At 42.1% G+C, this 24,828-nt stretch overlaps 4 protein-coding genes across 4 annotated transcripts; all 4 read right to left on the bottom strand.

The window, feature by feature from the left end:
- Window positions 1-2,223: 2,223 nt before the first annotated feature.
- Window positions 2,224-3,080, bottom strand: LOC135335183 (uncharacterized). Its single transcript, XM_064530602.1, has 4 exons — window positions 2,993-3,080; window positions 2,548-2,916; window positions 2,338-2,397; window positions 2,224-2,294 (listed from the first exon to the last, which is right to left on the bottom strand). Exons 1-4 carry the CDS (start codon window positions 3,072-3,074, stop codon window positions 2,224-2,226), a joined length of 582 nt encoding a protein of 193 aa, XP_064386672.1. The 5' UTR covers window positions 3,075-3,080.
- Window positions 3,081-5,901: 2,821 nt separating this feature from the next.
- LOC135335068 (uncharacterized) lies at window positions 5,902-23,403 on the bottom strand. The gene is made up of 17 exons (XM_064530472.1): window positions 23,271-23,403; window positions 23,040-23,222; window positions 22,556-22,738; window positions 22,283-22,492; window positions 21,877-22,227; window positions 21,620-21,826; window positions 21,347-21,565; window positions 21,141-21,257; window positions 20,726-20,854; window positions 20,453-20,674; window positions 8,287-8,460; window positions 7,946-8,218; window positions 7,586-7,894; window positions 7,192-7,533; window positions 6,781-7,142; window positions 6,309-6,730; window positions 5,902-6,241 (listed from the first exon to the last, which is right to left on the bottom strand). Exons 1-17 carry the CDS (start codon window positions 23,374-23,376, stop codon window positions 5,917-5,919), a joined length of 4,134 nt encoding a protein of 1,377 aa, XP_064386542.1. The 5' UTR covers window positions 23,377-23,403; the 3' UTR covers window positions 5,902-5,916.
- Window positions 8,592-16,655, bottom strand: LOC135334705 (sushi, von Willebrand factor type A, EGF and pentraxin domain-containing protein 1-like). Its single transcript, XM_064529982.1, has 14 exons — window positions 16,558-16,655; window positions 14,440-14,646; window positions 14,165-14,377; window positions 13,934-14,113; window positions 13,680-13,889; window positions 12,134-12,259; window positions 10,425-10,556; window positions 10,158-10,364; window positions 9,910-10,101; window positions 9,664-9,846; window positions 9,442-9,615; window positions 9,201-9,395; window positions 8,955-9,148; window positions 8,592-8,711 (listed from the first exon to the last, which is right to left on the bottom strand). Exons 1-14 carry the CDS (start codon window positions 16,646-16,648, stop codon window positions 8,592-8,594), a joined length of 2,424 nt encoding a protein of 807 aa, XP_064386052.1. The 5' UTR covers window positions 16,649-16,655.
- Window positions 18,357-20,393, bottom strand: LOC135335119 (uncharacterized). Its single transcript, XM_064530547.1, has 5 exons — window positions 19,920-20,393; window positions 19,653-19,862; window positions 19,418-19,491; window positions 18,899-19,362; window positions 18,357-18,802 (listed from the first exon to the last, which is right to left on the bottom strand). The coding sequence occupies exons 2-5, from the start codon at window positions 19,819-19,821 to the stop codon at window positions 18,466-18,468; spliced, it is 1,044 nt and encodes a 347-aa protein (XP_064386617.1). The 5' UTR covers window positions 19,822-19,862; window positions 19,920-20,393; the 3' UTR covers window positions 18,357-18,465.
- Window positions 23,404-24,828: the final 1,425 nt, after the last annotated feature.

Genomic DNA, 24,828 nt, shown 5'->3' with positions numbered 1-24,828 from the left:
ATAGGCTTCACATTTGAAGATGTTTCCATGCATGCTGTCAGTCACAAGAGGAATAGTATATATCAAATTGGTTGACTGACGAGTTTCATGAAGATGCTGGTCATCTTGGAGCAATATTATTGAGTCAGCAGGAGAGTCAGTGGTGCAGGTGATGGTAACTGAACCTCCAATTAAGATGGGCACACCAGATTGGATACCAGTAATGTGGACACCTGTATTATAGTATAATGTGCTGAGTAAGAGGGACATCGAACGGTGTTGGCTGTCACAAAACAGTTATAACATTTCTGAATAGTGTTTATATACAATAATTATAATAACCTCACCTGTAAGAGAAGCACAAACACTCACGACATCACCATGACGATTAGGTATTCTACAACAGTAGGTTCCCTGTGGAGTCTGGATATCACCATGACGATACAATCTAACGGATTGATAGTATCTAATCCAATATAACCCACTACCAGTGATACTGTTCTCGGTGATCATTGTTCCATTAGGAAACAGCCACTCTCCTGAACCTCCTTGTGGATTATCCCTACCCCTACAGCAGGTTGTTGAGTTGGTGTGACAAGTCAAGGATGTGTCATTTGTGGCTCTAATTCTGGTCACTAGAATGTTACTGTTGTTGGTAGAATACGATATTCCTTGAAGTGATAAAAATACAGATTGACCTGGTTGATTGAAATGTATACTATGCATGCATGGCGTATTTTGATGAAAACTGAAAGCAAACCTGCACAGACAGGAACACTTCCACTCCACACCCCCACAGTACTACTGCCATCACCAGTACAAATCCTTATAGAATTTCCTCCTCTTGGCTCTGTACCCTCAGGACAGGACATCATCAAGTATCGTGCTTGTGATCCAAACAAATATGGTGATCCACTAGAAGAGTAGGTTACCAAGCCATGGGGATGAGCGAGAGGTGGACACATGATAGCTGTAAATCGCATTGCACTTAAATACATTATAATGTGTATTTTTACCGTGGCAAATGATGTTCTCTCCACTCCATGTCCTGTCAGGCTGACATATTCTTGTTTTAACGCTAGGAGACAGTAGTACGTACCCCTCCTCACAGCTGTGTATAGCCACGGTTCCCTCCAGTCTGGGAGTAGTAGATGGACTATAGCTGATTACTCCATGGGCGAGGATCAGACTATCACAGATTGCTGCATCATTACAGCCATACAAAAACGTGTATACAAAAGAATGGACAGTGCTATACTACATACCTATACAGCTTGGTATTGATCCAGTCCACTCACCACCCATTCCAATACGAGCATCCACACAAATGCTAAATATCACACCAGACAGATGGTAACCAGACACACACGAGTACAAGGCAATGGCTTGCTCTGTTCTCGGTATGGTATCAGGATCATAGTTTATGTCACCATTTTCAATCTCGTGGAGGTTTTTGCATATGGCTAATATAGGTATTGTTACAATTATCTATACATGCACACCATGCAGGTAATAATAATTATTCACCTGAGCAAGTTGGTCTTGTGCTCCAACTCCCACTAGCCTCACAAGTCACAGTGGTTGATCCTGAGATGTGGTGATATCTATCGTTACATGTGTAAGACACTGTCCCTCCAAATGCTGTGCTGGTTGGTGTTCCAGGAGATTCATTGGGAGTGGTGGGAGGAGAGCCACAGTCCACCACTGAGTGGGTACGAATAATGTCATAATGCAGGATATATATAGCTAGTAGCAATTTCACATACTTGTACAAGTTGGTATACGTCCCCATCTCTTGTCCGCCATACAAGTAGCCCTTGCTGTGGTGAGTCCACGACGGATCCAGTATCCCGTATCACAGGTGTAGGTCACTGTCCCTTGGTACGTTATTTTGGTTGGTGTTCTAGGAGATGCATTTTTGCTAGGGGGAGGGTCACCACATAAAACACCTGTAAATCGATTAATAATGTGAGAAGCAGAAAAATAATTATGTTACGTACGTTGACAAGTCAGTAGAGACTCCCACATCCCACTAGCCATACAGGTAGCCATTGCTGTGGTGACTCCATTGGAGACCTCATACCCAGTGTAACAGGTGTACGTCACTGTTCCTCCGAGAGTTGTGCCAGGGGTGGGTGTTCCAGGAGATCCATTGAGAATGGTGGGAGAGCCACAGTCCGCTGGGTGGGTGAAAACTTGAAATGAAGGAATATGAACTCAAGCTGTTAAACACACATTGACAGGTTAGTTTTGATCCACTCCATACACCACTAAAGGCTTTTGTGGTGCAATTCCTGGTGGCATCTCCACTAAGACTGTAGCCATGGTTACAGGTGTGCATGGCTACACTGCCCACACTCAACGTCAGGTCAGAGTAGGAGATCACTCCATTATCGAGAGTGAGAGATGGGCACACAACTGCATGTAAAATTATGTTAATTGACAATGTTAGGTAAAAAGTGGAGCATAAATATTCGCACATGCATCAATTGGTAGGAACTAGCTCATCTAAAACCAATAAGTTGTATAGCTAGCATAATCACAGCATGTATTAGCTCATTCACTCACCCAGGTTGGCACAGAGGGTCATTTCTCCTCCAGTAGTTGGTACAGTACAACAGTAGGACCCGGTTGGAGTGAGGGAGTTGTTACCCTGTCTACGAGCCAGTCTAATCAGCTGGGCAGCATTCTTTATAATATAGAACTGCTCACTAACAGCCGTTGACCCAGCATTATTTAGTATCACTCTCCCATCAGGATACGTCCACTGTCCTAGACCTCCATTACCATTTTTGTCACCAAAACTTCTACAGCAGGCAGTGAGGTCAGTGTTACAGGTGAGAGAAGGGAGACCTCCCACAGCATCCTCTCCAATATCAGTGATGGGGATCTCAGTGTTGTTAGTGGTGATGTTGGTTGATCCCAGAGATAGGTACACTGTAACAATTATTATGCATGCACACATTATATATTCTGGCATAATTTTATATTGTCACAACAGTCAAGCACATACCAAAATCCTCTGCACACAAGAGCTGAGCACCTCCAATCAAAAGGACCAGCCAAAAGACACAGTCACTTCGTAACTTATTCATGCTGTATTCATGCATGATGCTCTAGACAGTTTTTGGTTCAATAGTGATGACGTTCAATAAGTGATGACATGCAACATGCAGGAAGTAATTTCAATGAATTTCCACAGAAGTCATTGAAAGTGTACATAATTATGTATACATGCACCCACATATAAATACAGCATACACAGAAAAAAGAATCCTACGCATACACATACAATATAATACTGTACAGCTGCTAGTTCAGTTACTAACGGCCCTTGTACACATGGAATGCAGGGTATCTAAGCATTGTCTCCAGTTCAGGGTTGTGTTTCTCCGTCGTGTTGGTGGCATATAGTACAGAACTAAACTGAGCAGAGAGTCAAATTCGAATAGTGATGCAATTCCATACCCCCCAGCAGGGTCTCTGTACACAGGGATCCTCTTGAACCTGCCTCCATCTCTGCACAGGGGATAATTGAAGTAAATATATATAGTGATCGTAATCAGATGCATAATTCATCTAGAATGCCAAAATTAAGCGTTAGTTTCAACTAGGTACAACTTACACAATCTCGATGGTGTGTGTGTGACAAGGTATGGTTGAGGACTCCTCCACATTACCCTTAGGTCGAACCAGGAAGGTCCCATTGGGTTTACCAGTGAGCATGTCTCGAGAACCATCTCTCCTAAGGAGGGGTGGGTTATGACTTCAAAACAATTATATACATTGTTGTACCAAAATACAATGAAATAGCATCACTGTACAGAGTGAACAGATTGACTAATGGAGCAAAGGAAACATGCACCATTTGCTAGAGTTCCTAAACTATCACAGCCCTAGGCTATTGAAAGTGTACAAACATTGCCTCAGGACAACACAACATGTAATGCTCACAATAAACATAAGCACTCAATAATTACAATACAAACTGCATGTATAGAGCTATAAAAAATCATGTCAAAGAAAGCCAATGGTAGATAAACTAGATTATGGTCTTATACACAGTGGTGGGAATGGTACATAGATAGTATACATATTCACGTATATACATGTGGGCTACTGAACCCAGCTGTACTCAGGAAATACCCTGAAAGCAAAGGTGCACATGCATTGCACATGTATTGGTAAGCAATGGAGTGGGATGGGGATCAATATACTGCATGACAGGGATAATCAGTATATATAGTCGACGACCCTGGGTGGTGGTATATTATGCTTTTTATTTTGCCTATTACTATTCTCAATGTCAGCCTATTCCAGTTTGGTGTACCCATTAATTCCAGTTTTAAAGACATCAATTTATTGTAGTTGTATTGATGGCACTACCTGAGGCAGCCTCGTTCCCAGCCTCATTGTCTCTAGCTAGTATTTTTCAACTTTGTTCTAGTAAAAAAATGTCGGCCCGAACCGAGGCTATACCTGAGCACTGAGGTTAGGCCTGAGCTAATTATATTTGAATAATAGGCAAAAATTCCAAAATTAACCGCAAAATACTATTGCGCATGCAGCAGAATGGCTCTAAATACAAATATAATAGCAAGATCATCTTAGCTTTGAAGTCTTCAAAGCTCCTCAAGCCTTGCCTCAAGCATCAAAATACTATTGCGCATGTACAGAATGGCTCTAAATACAAATATAACAGCAAGATCATCTTAATTTGAAGTCTTCAAAGCTCCTCAAGCCTTGCCTCAAGCATCAAATCTCACAAGAAAGAGAAAGGTTGCACAATCTACTGTAGGAAGAAAGAGATCTAGATCTCTTTCTTCCTACAGATCTCTTTCTTCCTACAGTAGATTGCAACCTTTTAGTATAGAGGACAAATATATTGTTCATACTATTACATTGTTAATAATTTATTTTCCTAAGTATTAGACTGAAAAACTTGAATAATAGGTGAGAGTTTCTTGAATAATATGGAAGAAAAGTGAGAATAAAAGATTTGAATAATTGATTGATTAGCTCAGGCCTACCTGAGATGCATGAAATGCATGAAATATATAATCCTCTAGTGCTGAAAGAGAAAATACTCCTCCATGCCTGCCTAGTGGCTATACATGTAGTGCTTACAGTACAGTAATAGATGTCTATCTAGCTATATACTTATAAGATGTGAAATTAGGTCTACCAGACTCTGAGGGTCAAATTATGCTAGATTTTTTCTAATTAGTTCTCTATTATTCTCAATTATGCTAGAAACGTCTCCCTATTATTCCAAAAATTATGCTAGATCTAGCATAATTTGCCAAGCCCTAGTGGTGGTAACTGCATGTACAACTGTGCATGGCCACCCTCACTCTCACATTATCCACTCTCATGGCGGGGGGCTTCTCACTCGAACCAGGGGAAGGGCACGCTGGGGAGGAGGGGAGAATAGGCTAGTGTAGTGCAAGATTGAAAATTGTGTAAAACTGTTTTAGTCACGTGGTATGAAAATGCACACTCTATATTCACAGTTTCATGCATTATTATAAACAAAACATTAAACAATTCTTCCGGATCACTTTGACTTGGAAATGAGGCAACTAGATCTACTTATGCTCCTATTGGTGGAGTAGTAGTGCATGGTCTCTGGTCTGGCCCCTCCCACTCTCCGAGGTTCGTCCTATCTCAACTCAGAGGGGGTGGTCTTAGTCTCTGTACACTTTGTCTTCTAAGGGTATGAACCAGCTTCAGTGTTTACCTAGGGAAAGGTCATCTTAAAATTACTACTCTGTTGTAGCCTGGAGTATGATTTAACGAAAATCCACACCAATATTATCACAAAATTAATAATTATGCAAATTAATATGCAAATGTATGGATAAAATTATACGTCACAGTTTTACAGCATATAAATGGGCCCAGAACAGGGCCAGGGGCCAGAGGGTATTTCAGTGTTCAAAAGCTTGTAGGTTGTGGGGGGCGACTATGGGTGGTTGTGCTATAAGCAACGGACTCTGTAAACTTGATATCATTTCCGGCAGCTTTAGTTGCTTGTGTGGGTTGTGGTGTGGGTGGAGTGGGCAGTGATGGCTCAGTCTTTATAGGAGCCTTGTTCTCGGAGCCAGTTGTCTGTGAGGGTGCACCAATGATCTCATACTCTCCACCAACGGCTCGTTGGAACTTGGACACTTCCTCGTATTCATGACCCATTTCAATCATCTCGTATGGTTGTATCTCACCAGTACTGACCACACCCTTTAGCGACACTGGTAGGTCAGGTCTGGGGTAGGGAACGTCACCATAATAAATTGCAGAATCTTTTGCAGCAGAGATGCATATAAACTTACTTTGTTGTTCTTTGGACAGTTAGCTTCTCTCTCCTGCTCTTGAACACCAGTACAGCAATCACTATGATAACAATGCCAACCACAATGACCACCCCAACCACTCCACCGACCACAGTGGCTATGTCGCTGCTCCCTGCAGTGCACTCTGTGTCCGCAAGGCTAGATATCTCCACATGACAAGACTTGTCCACTCGTATGATAACCATCTGTACTCTCAGTAAACCAACCTCAGCAATCCAGCGTGATATACCATCAATGAAGGAGGAAGTAGTGACAGCACGGAATGTTACAGCTTGGTTTGACTCTGGAAAGCATTGAAAGGATGGCTCTTGGATATCACTAAGAGCGAAGGAACATTGACAATGGCCCTGGATCTCAGACACCAGTGCTTCAGTGACAGCACTTATCCTGTCTGGCTGCTCCTGTATTAGAGACTGGTTAATACAGCGACACAATGTTATATTGTACTCACGACCCAGTCAGGACAGTGGTTGATGTTGGTGAGTCTGAGCTGGAACAACACTGAGCGACTTCGCTCCACATGCACACAGAGGGTGTGGCTGGTTCCTCTGGCATCTTGAGCCTTGCAACAATACTCTCCAGCTGGCAAGAACGTGTTTCCTAGTCGAGTGAGTGCCAGCTGTTTTCCTTCCCGTATTGCAATAGCCAGTGCATCTGTATCCACAACTTTGCTGCCATTAGGGAAAGTCCACCCGTGTTGGTCTTCATCAAATGTACCTGTCTTGTCAGAGTGACACTGTATGACACGTATATCTCTCACTGGTACAGTGTTGTCCTCAAGTAGTACACTGTTGTTGAACATCAGAAACACACCTGATTGGAAATAATGCACTCATAGGCCTGTATAATTGAGGCAACTCACCAGCAACAGATAAGGTGTTTTCATCCATTCCTCTATTGCCTTGAATAAAACTGCTAGCTGAACTAATTGTTCCATTGCAAGTCACTCTCTGGTCTATTGAACTAAAGTCATTATAGGTCCATCTTCTCTCAATCACTTTGGTTGTACTATTCACCATGATCACTTCAGTAGTTGTATCATCTTCATCACTATAAACCTCACGAGTCCAAGTCAAGCTCAAAGTGACGGGAGTATCGATATCTTCATGTATAGACACTTGACACATAAATGTTACCACACTGCGGTTAGCAAACAAGGGTGAACTAGAGGGAGACCTTGAGATTGTCACTGCTAGTCTTGGTACTGTAAAACAGCATTTATAAACTGATTATTTTCTTACGGATATCTGACTTACTTTGAGTAATTAAATCAAAATCACTGATGTCTGAAAGGAGTTCAGGTTGAACGGTAGTAGTGAGGTTACCCTGACAACGGTATCTGCCAGCATCTGAGGTTCTCAGTGGAGATAACTCAAGAGCAGCTTCATTAGGAGTGGGCATGCCGATTCTCTCAGTCTTCGTGGTAACCTTCATCCACTGGGTAATTGGTATACGAGTTAGTCCGGGCAACTTAGACACAGCACAAATTCGACTGTACAACTGTCCAACGTGTGGAGTTGAAGGGTCAGATGGTCTGAGGCTAATGGTAATAGGTTGTTGGGGAACTGTGGAGTAGTGTCAAATAATATCCAAAACACAATTATTGGCTTAATTACCTTGAATGAAAATGGTAATCATATCAAAGGCAGTGTCTGAAAAGTAGGTTCTGCCTGTTAAATTTGCTTCACATTTGAAGGTGTTTCCATGGATGCTGTCAGTCACGAGAGAGAAAGTATAGGTCAAACTGGTTGACTGATGAGTTTCATGAAGAGGTTGGTCATCTTGGAGCAACATTACTGAGTCAGCAGGAGAGTCAGTGGTGCAGGTGATGGTAACAGAACCTCCAATTAAGATGGGCACACCAGATTGGATACCAGTAATATTGGCACCTGTATAGAGTATAATTATGGTACGTACATGTTATGTGACCAATAATGTGAAAAAAGAACGTGTGTACCTCTGCATTCTGGTGCTTTGCTCCAGGTTGTATTTGCCTGACAAGTACTTGTAGCAATCCCAAAGAGTGCATAGCCATCATTACAGCTGTAGGTCACTGTCCCTGTGAATGTTGTGGTTGTTGGTATCCCAGGAGATCCATTGATAATAGACGGAGGAGTCCCACAGTCCACAGCTGTATAATTATGTGCATATTATAATGTGATACGACCATAAACATACGTGGACATTGAGGAGTAGCACCACTCCACCGACCACTAGGACTGCTACCATCACCAGTACAGGTCCTCACTCTGTTTCCATTTGTTAATACATGTCCATAGTTGCATTGATATGTAGCTGTTGTTTCATAGTCATATGGTGCAGTAGTACCACTAGAATAGATGGACCCATTCGTAACATTAGGGAGAGCGGAGCACCTGATACCTGTGGACAATACAAAAATTAGTGTAGTATCTATGATAAACCTTATAGCGGGTATATTTCGAAGGTATAAACTTTAACGGATTGACCGTTAGAAAGGTTTTTGCAGATTAAAATTTCACGGAATAGTAGCCTTTCTGCTGCATGCGATATATTAAATTCGTGGGTATAAATGTTTGTGGTACATGCTTGATCAGCAAAAACCGTGAACATTTATACCCTCGAAATATACCCGCTATACGGTACCCAATGTTTACGTTGGCAAGTGATGTCCTCTCCACTCCATGTCCTGTCAGGCTGACATGTTCTTATTCTCCCGTTATGAGACAGTCCGTATCCCTCATCACAGCTGTGTATAGCCACAGTTCCCTCCAGTCTGGGAGTAGTAGATGAACTATAGCTGATTACTCCATGGGCGAGGATCAGACTATTACAGATTGCTGCATCATTGAAAATGTACATACAATATAGAGAATGGATATTGCTTCATACCTATACAGCTTGGCATTGATCCAGTCCACACACCACCCATTCCATTACGACCGTCCACACAGGACCTAATGCTCACACCAGAAAGTTTGTTACCAGACACACACGAGTACAAGGCAATGGTTTCCTTTGTTCTCGGTGTGGTATCAGGATAATAGTTGATGTCACCATTTTCAATTTGAAGGTCGTTGCAGATAGCTATTAACAATCATGCATGTCACTATTATAATTATGTTTTACAAACCTGAGCAAGTTGGTCTTGTACTCCAATTCCCACTAGCCTCACAAGTCACAGTGGCTGATCCCGACATGTAATATCTATTGTTACACGTGTAAGACACTGTCCCTCCAAATGTTGTGCTGGTTGGTGTACCAGGAGATCCATTGGGACTAGTGGGAGGATCACCACAACCCACAACTGTACGTATTAGATACAATTTGAAGAAAAAAAAAAATTGAACCATACTTGTACAAGTTGATAGAGGCTCCCAGATTCCATTAGCCATGCATGTAGCTGTTGCCGTGGTAACTCTATTGGAGACCTCATACCCACTGTTACAGGTGTAGGTCACTGTCCCTCGGTAGGTTGTTGATGGTGGTGTTCCAGGAGATGCATTTATACCAGGGGGAGGAGAACCACAATCCACAACTTAGTGAGTGAAAACAATTAATGCAGCATAATTATAGTCTGGGAGCATGCAATTTCACATACGTTGACAAGTTAGTAGAGGTCCCCAGGTCCTGTCAGCCATACAAGTAGCCGTTGCTGTGGTGATTCCAGTGGAGACTTCATATCCAATGTCACAGGTGTAGATCACTGTCCCTTGGTAGGTTGTGCCAGGAGTGGGTGTTCCAGGAGATGCATTCATAACAGGGGGAGGAGAGCCACAGGAAACAGCTATTACTATGACATAATTATAACCGTGATTATGGCATCAATAATTTCACAGACCACTATACCTGAACAAGTAGGCATGGTTCCGTTCCAAATACCTTCTGAATTCATACCAGATTTAGTGCAGACTCTCTTTTTGTTTCCACTTGTTAGCTCATACCCAGGGTTACACTCACACGTAGCTGTTGTTCCATAGTCATAAGGGGAAGTTGTGTCACTGGAGTAGACAACCATCCCATTCTCAATAGAAGGGACAGCAGAGCAGGTGATTGCTAAAATTTTAATAAGTAAACGAAAATAACACCATATAACACATCACAATTAAAATTTACCAGAACACGATGTTCTATCACTGTCCAGCGCATATCCTGCGTCACATCCACAGGTGAACGATCCCTCAGTGTTGGTACACACTTGGTCACAGTTATTATTGGGTACAGTAGTACACTCATCAATGTCATCACCTTTACATAAGATATAAGTGATATTATCCCATGGATACTGATGATTATCACTCGTCTGTCTAGCAACTGTGCGAGTATCCATGGGATTATGCATTCATTGCTTAGCAGCAGGTTGAATCTGCGCATACGCGACATGCGGTTGCTTCGTCAACCAGAAGGATGCGTAGCAACAAAATTAAATTTCTTCCAGTTGAAGACGAGTTTAAGAGAAAGAAAACAGCTAAAAGACAAATAAATAAGACTCTAGAACACCAGAAGAGCTTGCAGAAGGCTACTAAAAGATTTTGTAGACAAGAAAAACGTTGACAACCAGCAACCCGTTTTGAAAATGGATAGTTCTGAAGGATAAACAGCATGTGCTTGCTTCTATCATGCTCCAGTGTATCAGAAGAGGAAACATGGACCGCTATAGCAGAAGAAAAGTGTGACAAATGTTCTGAAGCAAAAACGACTTACAAGAGCCTGAACTGGTAGTATAGTACACTTTTACATTTGCAATACTCCACTCAAAGCACTCATTCCCAACACTAATGCCTGTTCGATGCATTAAATATGACTGCTAAACTGAACACTGACAACCTCCTGACCCTCAGCCTCACTGCAAAAGAGCAAAGAAGTTATACAAAGCATCAGAAAACATGAAAAGAGACTGATAAACATTGCATGATTATAAGACTTGTTGTTTTTCTTGTTCTCTCACTGCTGAAAAACGTTTCATTCGAAATAAGAATCACTTCCTAGTGTGCAATAACAAGTGTGCAATAATACTTCCGGGTGTGCGATATGGAAAAATATCTGCACACTTGGTGATGAGTCGCTTCCTGTGCAATTTAAATGTAAAACGCTGATGTCAGCACTTATTAAAAACCGATATTATAGTGACCCCAAACTGCATAAAAGCACCGCCGGTGCTGATGCCTCGGTGGAGGTGCCAAAGCTACATAACATAAAACTACTAATAGCTTTTTATACTTTTTATACACATCATATGACATCAACATTAATTTTATGCATGCAGAATCACAGGCCAGGGAAACTCAAAGAGTGGGTAATGATCGACCATGATTGTTGTTAAAATCGGCAATCGATGCCAAAAGTTCAAGTCTGAACATTAATGGTTGCATCAGCAGAGCATTGCAGCTCTCTTCTCACTCTTGCAGCTACCAATAGCTAGCGTTCTAGTGCAGAGCTATAACTACTAAGTATAGTAACAACACTCCGTGCCGGACAAGTTTTCTATGCATGCTTCTGAAAAGGCTGCAATGGCATTCCAAGTAAGCAAAACTAGGCATAACTCGAGAAACAAGCATTATTTTGCAAATCCACGAATTAAAATCCAAGAAAACATGACTAGAAGCCTATAAAAGACACTTCATTGATCCTTGAGCAGCTGTAGCAGTCTACACACACAGACACACAAACACACTACCGTATATCTCGCTTGCGCATGCGCACCGAGGCATAATAATATACATCTTACCGTATACATTCAACACATGCAGCTTTAGAATGCTAAACTTAGTGGAAACCTATCTAAGTAGCATATAATTATAGTTAATAAGATGATATTAACTTACATCCTCTTCCATCAGCAGCAAGTCGATATCCTGAGTTGCAGTCACAGGTGTATGATTCAGGAGTGTTGGTGCAGATATGATCACAGCCATGAGCAGTACCAGAGCATTCATCAATGTCTATAGTAGCTACACATGTGCGGTGTGTGTGGTTTTTAGACATGTATCAAAAGGAATGGGGGGATGTTGGCTTCATATACATTCAACACTGAATGCTCAACTTAGTGGAAACCTATCTAAGTAGCATATGAAACCAAAAGTTAACACAAAACCAGAAAGACATATGCAAACAGAAAAAGCAAAACAGAGTCCGATCACCTTGAGAGTCGAGAATGGTGGGTTAGAGTCTTACCGGTGCACCAACCCTCCCCATTCATCTGTTGCATTCAGAGTTACATACAAAGTGTAAAGTATTACTGACATAAACTAGTAGAGTACTGAAGTGCAAACCCTGTTTATAGTGAGTCTACAGCCTCGAGTCAAGCCGCGTGTACATCTAGGCCAACGTGCAGATTCGAGTGTTTTTGCTTCTTTGCTTTTTCTTGCTATTATTTGACAACGAAACTTTAACTCAAAATCTGCTAAATTACCTTGTTGTGTTGAGGCTACAAACACAGTGCTATCGCATCCATGTGAGTAAACGCAGAATACACATGCAGACAGACAAATGACTATACTATAACCCGTGGCACTGCGGCGGCGGGCCTCGGGTTAATTATCTGATATTTGTAGCTGTAACACCTGGCTCAGCTTTGGACATGTTGTATTGGATCAAAGACTAACCTCTGACCTTGAGAGGAGGCCTAAAGTACAGACTGTATTGCAGATTTTGTAGTTGTAAAATTATAGTTGATAAATGAGTTGGTCTATTAGCCTGACACGCTGGCCAGTCCCACATCCGCAAGGGAAGGGACTCGTCAACTGCCAATCGTCGAGTTGTATTATAACCCGAAATCGGTACGAACAATCACAGTGCAAAATAATGTCATGTAACATATTTCGTCCACGTAATTCGTTGTAATTGGGCTGGAGCTATGTTGTGTTAGATTAACCACGGACATCACCCCTTGATATTCACTTGATAGAATGTTTGCTTCAGGCTTCATGTTCTTTGCTTTTCCTAGCCACAGAAGCTTCTGTGGCTAGGCAAGGAGGCTTCTTTGCTGACTTTGCTGTGATTCTAGTCCACAGTGCATGTCTCAATGCACTATACTCCATTCTCAAAAGTTTCAGCATGCTGTGACTGTCTATGTTTTAATTTTATGCTCCTGTTAATTGCTTATCTACTGCAATTATTGTATAACATGCATGCACTCATTAGTTCTGGTTTCTATCATATCAAAAGTTGAGGATTAGCACTAAGTGCTCTAGTTACTACGTTTGGTAATTAATACACTTCATAGTAGATTGCCAACCTGCACAGGATCAGCAGAAAATTTGACCCTTTGCGATCTAGCTATTGCGTTCTGGCAAGGATCATGTGTACTAGTAATAATTTAGGTTTTTATTGCAAGTGGGATATCTTATACACTCATGGTGCATTGCAAACCTGCACAGATAGGAGCAGTTCCAGTCCACGCCCCCACGGTACTACGTCCATCACCCACACAAATCCTTACATCATTTCCTCTACTCCTATTCTGTCCAGGAGGGCATGTGATAGTGTACGTCGCTTGTGTTCCATATAAGTATGGGGATTTATTTGGAGAGTAGAATAGTGAGCCATAGGGAGAGTCAGCAAGAGGTGGACAGATGGTGGCTGTTCGAAAAAATAAAGACAATTATTACACATTTATTTTATACCGTTGCATGTAACAATTTCTCCACTCCACGTTCTGTCCGACTGACATATTCTCTCACGTTCACCAGAGAGAACATAACTACTATTACAGTTGTGAGTGGCCGTAGTTCCTTCCAATCTTGAAGAAGCGGTTGGGTCATAGGTCACCCATCCATTGGTGAGGGTGATGTCATCACAGAGAGCTAGCGAAAATATGAAATGAAAGGTTAAAAATTTGTTTATTCTGTAAATACCAGAACAAACTGCAGCAGTTCCACTCCATTGTCCCTCTGAACTCCTACCATCATCAGTATTAGTACAGGTCCTCTCACTGTCTCCTCTTTTTACTGCATACCCTTTATGGCACTGATACCTAACTGTTGTTCTATAGTCATAAGGCTCAGTTGTGTTACCAAAGTAGATAATCATCCCATTCACAATACCGGGCAGAGCAGAGCAGATAATTGCTACAAGTTTATGTAAATTATAATTATGCCACAGTATACAGAGACGATAATTATTTTCTCACCTATACAAGATGGGGTTGTGCCACTAAATGTTCCCTGTTCAGTCTCACATGTTCTAGTTGAGGTACCATCAAGACCAAAACCAGGTGAGCAGGAAAAGGTGGCCACAGTTCCAAAAACATAACTGCCATTTTCCACTGGACTAGAGTATGAGACCATCCCATTAATAGGAGCCATCACTGAGTCAGAGGGACATCGAATGGTGTTGTCTGCAGTAGTAACAAGTAAGCACAATTTATGTATGTATATATATACCACTCACCAATAAGGTTAGCACAAATAGTCCTTATCACTCCACCACTGTCAGGTATTCTACAGCAGTAGGTTCCCAGTGGAGTCTGGATATCATTATTACGATACAGTCTGATAGCTTGATGAAACCTTGTATAATAGAACCCATTACCAGGTGCTCTCTTCCTCCGGACAATACTTGTTCGATTAGGAAACAGCCACTCTCCATTACCTACAAATGAAGATGAGTCACCATTGTCAATACCTCTACAGCAGGTGGTTGAGTCAGTGTGAAAAGTCAAGGATGTGTCATTTGTAGTCTCAATCCTGGTGAGTACAATATTACTGTTATTCGTAGTGTAGGTTGTTCCATGAAATGACAGGAAAACTCCTCGAGCTATACAAGAGAACATGTTTCAACTTTGTACACACAATATTTACACTGCAAACCTGCACAGATGGGAGCAGCTCCAGACCACACCCCCACAGCACTATTTCCATTAGCGGTACAATTCCTTACATCATCTCCTCCGCTTCTCTCCAGTTCCGGAGGGCATGAGACAGAGTACGTTGCTTGTGTTCCGTATGAGTAAGGTGGAGTTTCGTGATGATAGGTTATCGTACCATAGGGGTAAGGTAAAAGAGGTTGGCAAATGATACCTGCATGTGGCAAGTTAATTTAATGATAGAAAGTTCAGCAAGTCAAACAATTCGGAAGGAAGACTGAACCTGATTCGCATTGTAAATTTCAACCAAGAGAGACTTACGGACACATCTTGGAGCCTGTCTATCAAACACTCCAATAGCGTCTAGTCCATCATCATCCACACAAGTTCTCATCGCAGATCTCCCTAGGGAGAGGTCCAGAACAAACTCAGTGTCACAGGCATGAGTGGCTACAGTGCCCAGATCATAGTTAGATGTGGTGTTGGGAGCGTATGTGATGAATCCATTGAAAATAGCTGGTAGAGGAGGACACTCAATGGCTGCATGGGAAAATCAATGCTGTGAGCCAACACAAGCAACGAGCAGCAAATAGGAACAATAATTTCACTTACAGATACATCTTGGTGCTTGTCTATCAAACACTCCAATAGCATCCAGTCCATTATCGTCCACACAAGTTCTCATCTCAGATACCCCTAGGGAGAGGTCCAGAACAAACCCAGTGTTACAAGCGTAAGTAGCCACAGTGCCCAGATCATAGTTAGGTGTGGTGTTGGGAGCGTAGATGACGACTCCATTGGTAATTGGCTCAAGGGGAGGACACTCAATAGCTGTATTAAGTCTGCATGTATTAATAAGCAATGAAATTACCAACTTACGAACACATTGTGGTTCTTGGCCTGTCCACATCCCAATACTAGTTCCTGCTTCTCCAATAGTGCAGTTCCTGTTATCGTCTCCGTTTAGGTAGAAACTATCGTTGCACATGTACGTCGCCATGGTACTCAGAGCATCTCCAACATATTCTATTGATCCATTCAGGATGGATGGTAACTCTGGACACTGTACGGCTATAGAAATGAAAGCACCGCGAGTGCTGATGCCTCGGTGGAGGTGTCAAAGCTACATAACATAAAGCTACTAGCTATTAGCAATAGCTTTTATGCACCCATTATAATTATTATGCATTACTTGCTGCATGCAGGAGTCACAGCGAACTCAAAGAGTGGGTAATAATCAACCATGATTGTAAAAAGGATCAATGCCAAAAATCCGGCACATGCACGGGGCAATTACGAACACCAGATGCATGAACCTTGACGTACAGATAGCCATGCATACTAGAGCAATGATATCCGCATATACAGTTTTATGAACCTGGGCTGTCTAACTATGAAACCCAGAGACAAGTAGGCTGGTAGATGAAAGTTGAAAATACATACCAGGTGAACCCTCTCCACACACTAGTAAGAGCTGAGCAGCTCCAGTCAGAAGGACCAGCCAGAAGACACAGTCACCTTGTAACTTCTTCATGCTTTAACTCATATGCTCCAATGGCAAATTAAAGTTAAACTGACTTAAATCTGATGACAACAGGAAGCCTGAAATTGTGATTGCAACTTCCACACATCAAAAGTGTACATGCACCCACATACATACAGCACATACACAGAAAGAGAATCCTACACTATACACACACAATACTGTACAGCTGCTAGTTCAGTTACTAACGGCCCCTGTCCACATGGAATGCAGGGTATCTAAGCATTGTCTCTAGTTCAGGGTTGTGTTTCTCCATCGTGTTGGTGTCATAGTACAGAATAAACTGAGCAGAGAGTCAAATTCGAATGGTGAACCTTCCATCTCTGCACGGGGGATAATTGAAAATAGTGATCGAAAATCAGATGCAAAATTCATTTAGAATGCAAGAGGTACTGCAACAAAATTAATCTGCATGCACATGTGTGTGACAAGGCATGGCTGAGGACTCTTCTACATTACCCTTGGGTCAAACCAGGAAGGTCCGTTGGGTTTACCAGTGAGCATGTCCTCTCCTGAGGGAGGAAGGGGGGGTGACTTAATTCAAAATAAGGCACATTATTGTACCAAAATACAATAAAATAGCATTAACAATCACTTCATGTTATCACTAACGTAACTTCACAACACAGAGGAACAAAGACAACATATGCACCATTTGCTAGAGTTCTTAAACTATCACAGCCCTAGGCTATTGAAAGGTGCACACACATTTCCTTGGGACAACACAACAGGAAATGCTCACAATAACAATAAAGCACTCAACATGGTAATTCTAGTGTCGATCTATTAGATCTACATGTACATGTATTCACTTTAATGACAACAGGAAGTCTGAATTGTCGAAAGTGTACATGCATGCACCCACACGCATAAGAGTACTCTTGAGCACTAGACACAAAGAAAAATCATTTAAACTTTGTATCATATCATATTGGCACATAAATTTTCAAAGCAGTATAAGGCATAGAACTGTACAGTACCAATTTAAGCTCTATTGACCAATTACAGATACATACTTATAGATCAATAAATTTTTATGTAGCTAATGGTCTCTCTCTATAGACACAGCCACTACAGCAATGCAATTAATGCACTGCTCTCCCCTTTAACTTACAATGTCGATGGTGTGTGTGTAACAAGGCGTGGTTGAAGACTCCTCCACATTATCCTTGGGTTGAACCAGGGAAGGTTTACCATGCCAGTGAGCGATAACCATCTCCTCCTGAGGTGGGGTGGGCGGTTATAATTATGAATTCAAAACAAAGTACATGATTGCACAACACAATATAGTATACAGGTAGTCTATATAATTATATATACATGAGATCTACATGGTAGTATCAGCAGATGGATGGAGAAATTAAGGCAACATGCACCATTTGCTGGAGTTCTATCTGATCACAGCCCTAGGCTATTGAGAGGTGCAAAATCATTGCCTCAAGGCAACACAACAAGCAATGCTCACAATAAACACTCATAGCACTCTATAATTATCATATTGAAAGCAAGCACAAACCACTCCTTCTAAGCACACAACTGAACGGCAAAACTATCGTCTCATGATACCAATGTGTCGATATATACACAGTGGTGGGAATGGCTACTAAACATAACACATGAGGATACCTCGTCATATTAACGAAGTACATGGTGATGACATTACCCATGCAAGAACGTTTAACGTATAAATGACCAGATATCTTTTGAACATGCATAAATATGTATATAATAGCCATGCAAATATATACAAGTACATTATCCTATCAATTACTAGAGCAGTCAACTAGTTTGCAGTTTCATGTTATAGTTCATAAGCCTGTAGGCTGTGGGGGGCGACTGTGGGTGGTCGTGCTGTAAGCAACGCACTCTGTAAACTCAATATCATTTCCGGGAGCTTTAGTCACTTCTGAGGGTTGTGGTGTGGGTGGAGTGGGTGGAGTGGGTGGTGATGACTCAGTCTTTATAGGAGTCTTGCTATCTGAGCCAGTTGTCTGTGAGGGTGCTCCAATGATCTCATACTCTCCATCAACGGCTCGTTGGAACTTGGACACTTCCTCATATTCGTGACCCATTTCCATCATATCGTATGATTGTATCTCACCAGTATTAACCACACCCTTTAGCGATACTGGTGGTAGGTCAGGTCTAGAGGGAGGGGGAGGAATGCAAAATAGTATAATAGTATATATTGTAGAATTCAGAATCTTTTGACGGTGGAGTAACATAAATTGATTGACTCACTTTGTTCTTCTGTGGACGGCCAGTTTCGAATTCTCTCTCCTGCTCTTGAACACCAGTACAGCAATCACTATGATGACAATTCCCACCACAACGACAATGACCACCCCTACAACTCCTCCCACCACTCCGCCGACCACAGCGGTTATGTCACTGCTTCCTGCCGCTGTAGGCTGATTGGTGCACTCTGTGTCTGCAAGGCTCGATATCTCCACCGGACAAGACTTGTCCACCTCAATCAGTACATTCTGAATGGGAATGAATCCATTGGTTTGTATCCAGTCCTGTATGGGAGTGAGGAGCCTGGAATCGGTTAGAGTGGCTCGGAATGTGACAGCTGTGCTTGACCCAGGGAAGCAGCGGAAGAGAGGGGCAGTCATGACCATGCTTGAGAAGCCACACCCACAGTGACTCTCCATCTTGGCAGCAAACGTGCTCATCACAGCTTCTATCCTCCCATCCTGGTCCTGTGTAGAGAGAGAAATAATTATTTAGTTTGCTTTAGTTGTAAGTAGCACTCACCACCCAGTCAGGACAGTTGTTGATGTTGGTGAGTCTGAGTTGGAACAACACTGAGCGTACAGGAGGGGGGACGACTGGGGAAACAAGACCAGCCTTCAATCAATATTACATATTATCACGCAGAGATGTATAGGTACAGTACTTACAGCTAACGTGTAGTGGAAAATATTCCCTTGCATGGCAAAACAAACAATATACATTGTCAAATTGCTAACCGCTTTCGCTGATAACTTACGAACACAGCTAGCCTGCTGACCACTCCACACTCCAATGGTGTCCATTCCATCATCATCCATACACACTCGTACCTCACTACCCTCAAGATAGAACCCAGCCTCACAAGTGTAGGTTGCCTCAGTTCCCAGGTCATAGTCAGGGATGTCATCAGGAGAAAGGGAAATCATGCCATTGGTAATGGTCGGTACAGGAGAACACTCAATAATAGCTGCAGGGGAATACAACATTCCAATAATGCTCGACACAATTAATTAAAGCCACCAACCATCACACGTTGGATCTGACCCATGAGAGTGTAGTGAGTGACACAGGTGTAGGTGGCCACAGTGTCCACTGGTCTGTTATCAATGGTCTCCATATCGTAAGAAATATGTCCATTGACTATATCCATCAGATCAGTACAGACCATTGCAGTTGCATTGGCTGTAATAAGTACAATCAGTTGAGAGAAACTGAAAATATTCTGTAAAGGCTCACAGACAACAGCAAACTACATGTGTACTATGCATGTTTACTCAGTGTACAGCTATTAAAATGTAAACATTGAATGTGCATGTGACATGCATGCCTCTGCATTCTGGTGGTCTGCTCCAGGTTGCATTTTCCTGACAAGTACTTGTAGCAATCCCAAAGAGTGCATAGTCATCATTACAGCTGTAGGTCACTGTCCCTGTGAATGTTGTGGTTGTTGGTATCCCAGGAGATCCATTGGTAATAGACGGAGGAAGCCCACAGTCCACAGCTGTGTGTGTGTGTACGTTATCATATGACATGATCAATTGCAATAATAGAACATACGTGAACATTGAGGAGCAGCACCACTCCACTCTCCCACTGTGCTCCTATCATCACCAGTACAGGTCCTCTCACTGTCTCCACTCGCTATGCTATATCCGTTGTTGCATTGATACGTAGCTGTTGTTCCATAGTCAAAGGGTGGAGTTGTGCTGCCACTGGAGTAGATAATCATCCCATTGCCAGCAATATCACTGTGGACAGCAGATTCAGAGCAGGTGATACCTATAAGAATGCAACTAGAAAACACACACAAAAATAGCAGAACCAATATACCAGAACATGATGCTCTGTCAGTGTCCAGCACATATCCTGCCTCACATTCACAAGTGAATGATCCCTCAGTGTTGGTACACACTTGGTGGCAGATGTTGGACATTTCATAACACTCATCAATATCATCACCTGTGTAAAGATTGATTATCTATTAAATATATTGTCCTGAGGAAATGAACAGATTTCCAAGTCTCCATTCCAATGTACTGTAATCGATCCAAGCAAGTGCTCATGCAGTGAGTGGAGGATTGACTCAAGCTACTGTCAACACTCCACATACTTTTGTTGTGTACATTAGCAATGCAGGACATGGAGATTTTTCTGTTAAATGCTGAGGACCTAGCTATATGAGGCCCCAAACTCGAGCAATAAGTAAGTGTTCCTGATATAAGTATAGTGGTAAATATGAACTAACATCCTCTTCCACCAGCAGCAAGTCGATATCCTGAGTTGCAGTCACAAGTGTATGATCCAGGAGTGTTGGTGCAGATCTGATCACAGCCATGAGCAGTACCAGAGCATTCATCAATGTCTACACATGTGTGTGCATGTGGGTGTGTGCGGTGTAGCTATTACAGTACACACATGCAGACACTAATTATAATACGCTGCTATTAGTACCTGAACAAACAGCTGCAGTAGTTCCACTCCACTCTCCCACTGAACTGCTACCATCACCAGTACAAGTCCTCTCACTGTTTCCACTTGTTACCTCATACCCAGTGTCACATTGATACGTAGCTGTGGTTCCATAGTTATAAGGTGCACGTGGAGTTGTGTCACTGGAGTAAACAATCACTCCATTGGTAACATCACCAGGGCCAGTAGAGCAGGTAATTCCTGTGCTTGTATGTAATGGCGTGATTACAGTACATGATGGTATTCTATAATTACCTATACAAGATGGGGTTGTGCCACTAAATGTTCCCTGTTCAGTATCACATGTTCTAGTTGAAGTAACATCAAGACTAAAACCAGTGGAACAGGAGAAGGTTGCCACTGTTCCGTACACGTAACTATTACTTTCTGATGGACTAGAGTATGAGACCATCCCATTAGTGGGAGCCATCACCGAGTCAGAGGAACATCGAATAATGTTGTCTGTCACATAAAACAGTGTATTATAATATACTCAATGGCAGTAAACTCACCTATAAGATTAGCACAAACACTCACAACATTACCATGGCGATTAGGTATTCTACAACAGTAGCTTCCTAGTGGAGTCTGGACATCACCTCGACGATAGAGTCTGACAGCTTGGAGGTTTCTGACCCAGTAAAATCTATCACCAACGATACTATTTTCAGTAATCCTTGTTCCATTAGGAAACAGCCACTCTCCTGAACCTCCTTGTGGATTGTCCCTATCCCTACAGCAGGTGGTTGAGTCAGTGTGACAGTTCAGGGAAGACTCTTGTGAGGTTCCAATTCCTGTCACTAGAATGTTACTATTGTTAGTAGAATACGATATTCCTTGAAGTGACAGAAAAACAGGTTGACCTGGATTATAATTGAGATATACAGCATACATGGCATATATTGATGCAATACATACCTGCACAAATGGGAGCAGTTCCATTCCACACCCCCACAGTACCATGACCATCACCAGTACAATTCCTTATATTATTTCCTCCTCTTCTCTGTGTACCCTCAGGACAAGCTATCCTCAAGTATTGTGCTTGTGTCCCAAAGGGGTATGGTGGTTCAGGAAAAAAGTGGAGTACCGAGCCATGGGGGTGAGTGAGAGGTGGACATGTGATAGCTGCATGTTCAATGATTGTGAGCATGAAATTACTAGAAAAACATTTCTGGTGGTAGTTCTCACATTGGCAAATGATGTCTTCTCCACTCCACGTCCTGTCAGGCTGACATGTTCTTGTTCTCACGTTAGGAGACAGTCCGTATCCCTCATCACAGCTGTGTGTAGCCACAGTGCCCTCCAGTATGGGAGTAGTAAATGGACTATAGCTAATCACTCCATGGGCGAGGGTGAGATCATCACAGATTGCTGCATGATTGGAATACATACAAAAAAGAATCACACCAGACAACTGGTAACCAATACTACAGCTAGCTGTACGTGACATTGGCTCCCTCTGTTATCAGTGTGCATGGTATCACGATTGTAGGCAATGTTACCGTTTCCTATCCGAAGGAGCACTTCGCAGATGGCTACAATAAGCACATACCATTACATTATTAAGTTGTGTACACACGATAATTATGTACTGAGACACTCCAAGAGCATTTATTATACTTGTACAGTGAAAGGCTATGTTGATACGTTGTTTCATGAACTGATTCATTACCTTGACAAGTAATAGCTTCGTCACTCCAAGTTTTGTCAGACTGACAACTTCTACTGACCTCGCTAGATGGTCGATAACCTTCATGACACGTGTGTGTAGCCACATCTCCCTCTAGTATGGCAGTACCCGATGTACTGTAGCTGATCATTCCATTGGTGAATGCAGGTAGGGCAGGGCAGATGGCTACATAATTATAAGAAATGAAAGTAATTTCGCTATTCGTTTTCATACCTTTACAACTTGGGATTGATCCAGTCCACTCCCCTCCACTGGGACCATCCTCACAGGTCCTTGTCATCACACCGGACAACTGGTAACCATTACTACAGCTGTACATGGCAACAGCTCCAATTATTCTTGCTGTTTCACTGGGTTCGTAGCTGATAGTACCGTCGGTAGGTGGGTCTAGGTCTTGGCAGGAAGCTAAAATTTATGGTTATATATAGTTAGAACAAATTGACATTTTTCGGGCTAGTGGGGGGACACCAATGAACAGAATAGTAATTACAAGAGAACCTTCACAAGTTGGGTCTGATCCACTCCAGGTTCCATCATGTTCACAAGTCCTGGTTGTGTCTCCAGAAACAGAATAGCCATTCAAACAGCTGTAGGTGGCCACAGTGCCTTCTGGTATGTTACCTGTAATGTCCATACTGTACATTATTATAATCAGTCTATTAAGCAGTTCCGCTAGGTCAATGCAGCTGGTGGGTTGAGGAGGAGTAGTTTGCGTGGTGGCTATTTTTTCCATTTCCGTGAATGTTGTAATCTCTGAATCCGAGAAAACTGAAGTTCTCGGTAGTGTGGGGGTTGTGTTTTCCGGTATTGTTGAAGCTGATATTGGAAGATAATAATAATATAATTTGATTGCTAATTACGAGTTTTTGAAATCAAAATTACACGCAAAGAATGAGTATGCGCATGCTAAATTTCCTACGCAATTCGCAACAGTTAGAAACGCAATCAGTCTTACACAGTATCATTCGCATTCGCTTAACCTTGCATTCGAAACCCGATATACAGTATAGTTGGTAATTTAGCGTTAGTTCGAAATACAAAGCTATAAGTTAAAGACTCACATTCACAGCTTAGATCATATCCAGTCCAGATCACGAGTGCAGTACAAGTCCTAGTAGCATTTCCATTGAGACTGTATCCATGGTTACAAGTGTGATTAGCTACACTCCCCACACCCAGTGTTGGGTCAGAGTAGGAGATCACCCCATTCGTCAGGGGAGGGAGAGACAGACATACAACTGCATTAAAATGTTGTAGCAATCTTTATTCAACTTAAGTTACAGTCACACAGTGACTGAGGTAATGATATAAAAGAAAGAAGACTGACAGACAGTCATCAAGATCACTAAAATGATGCCGCTGAGTATACAATACATAATTGTAATGGGACAAACACATAATACAGACAGATTGTTAACACTAGCTAGTTCTGGTTGCAGTTCACAATACATCTGTTACAGGGACATAGGTAGTGGAAAGTACAGGGAATTTAAAAATCGAAGTGACCTTTGAAGTGTTCTGTGAAGTGATGAGTTAGATGAAGTATGTATAGGTTAATAGTATATAGGCACAGCGCATTCCAAAGTCTTTGTGACGGGCAATGAGAAGGAGAGATACAAGTTAGGGAGAGAGTCATTGTATGGGTCCCTCAGTCATGAAGTGGAAGAGTGGGAAAGTATTTGTTGAGAGCATTGATCTATGGAACAGCTTACCACAATTATACAGTGCAGTGCATTCACGCTTGATTAGGGTACATTATGCTTTTTTACCC

Source organism: Halichondria panicea, chromosome 4 (assembly GCF_963675165.1).
Source record: "Halichondria panicea chromosome 4, odHalPani1.1, whole genome shotgun sequence".
NCBI classification, from domain to species: Eukaryota; Metazoa; Porifera; class Demospongiae; order Suberitida; family Halichondriidae; genus Halichondria; species Halichondria panicea.
Note: the sequence above shows the minus strand (reverse complement) of the source record. Positions and strands in the feature narration are given on the sequence as shown.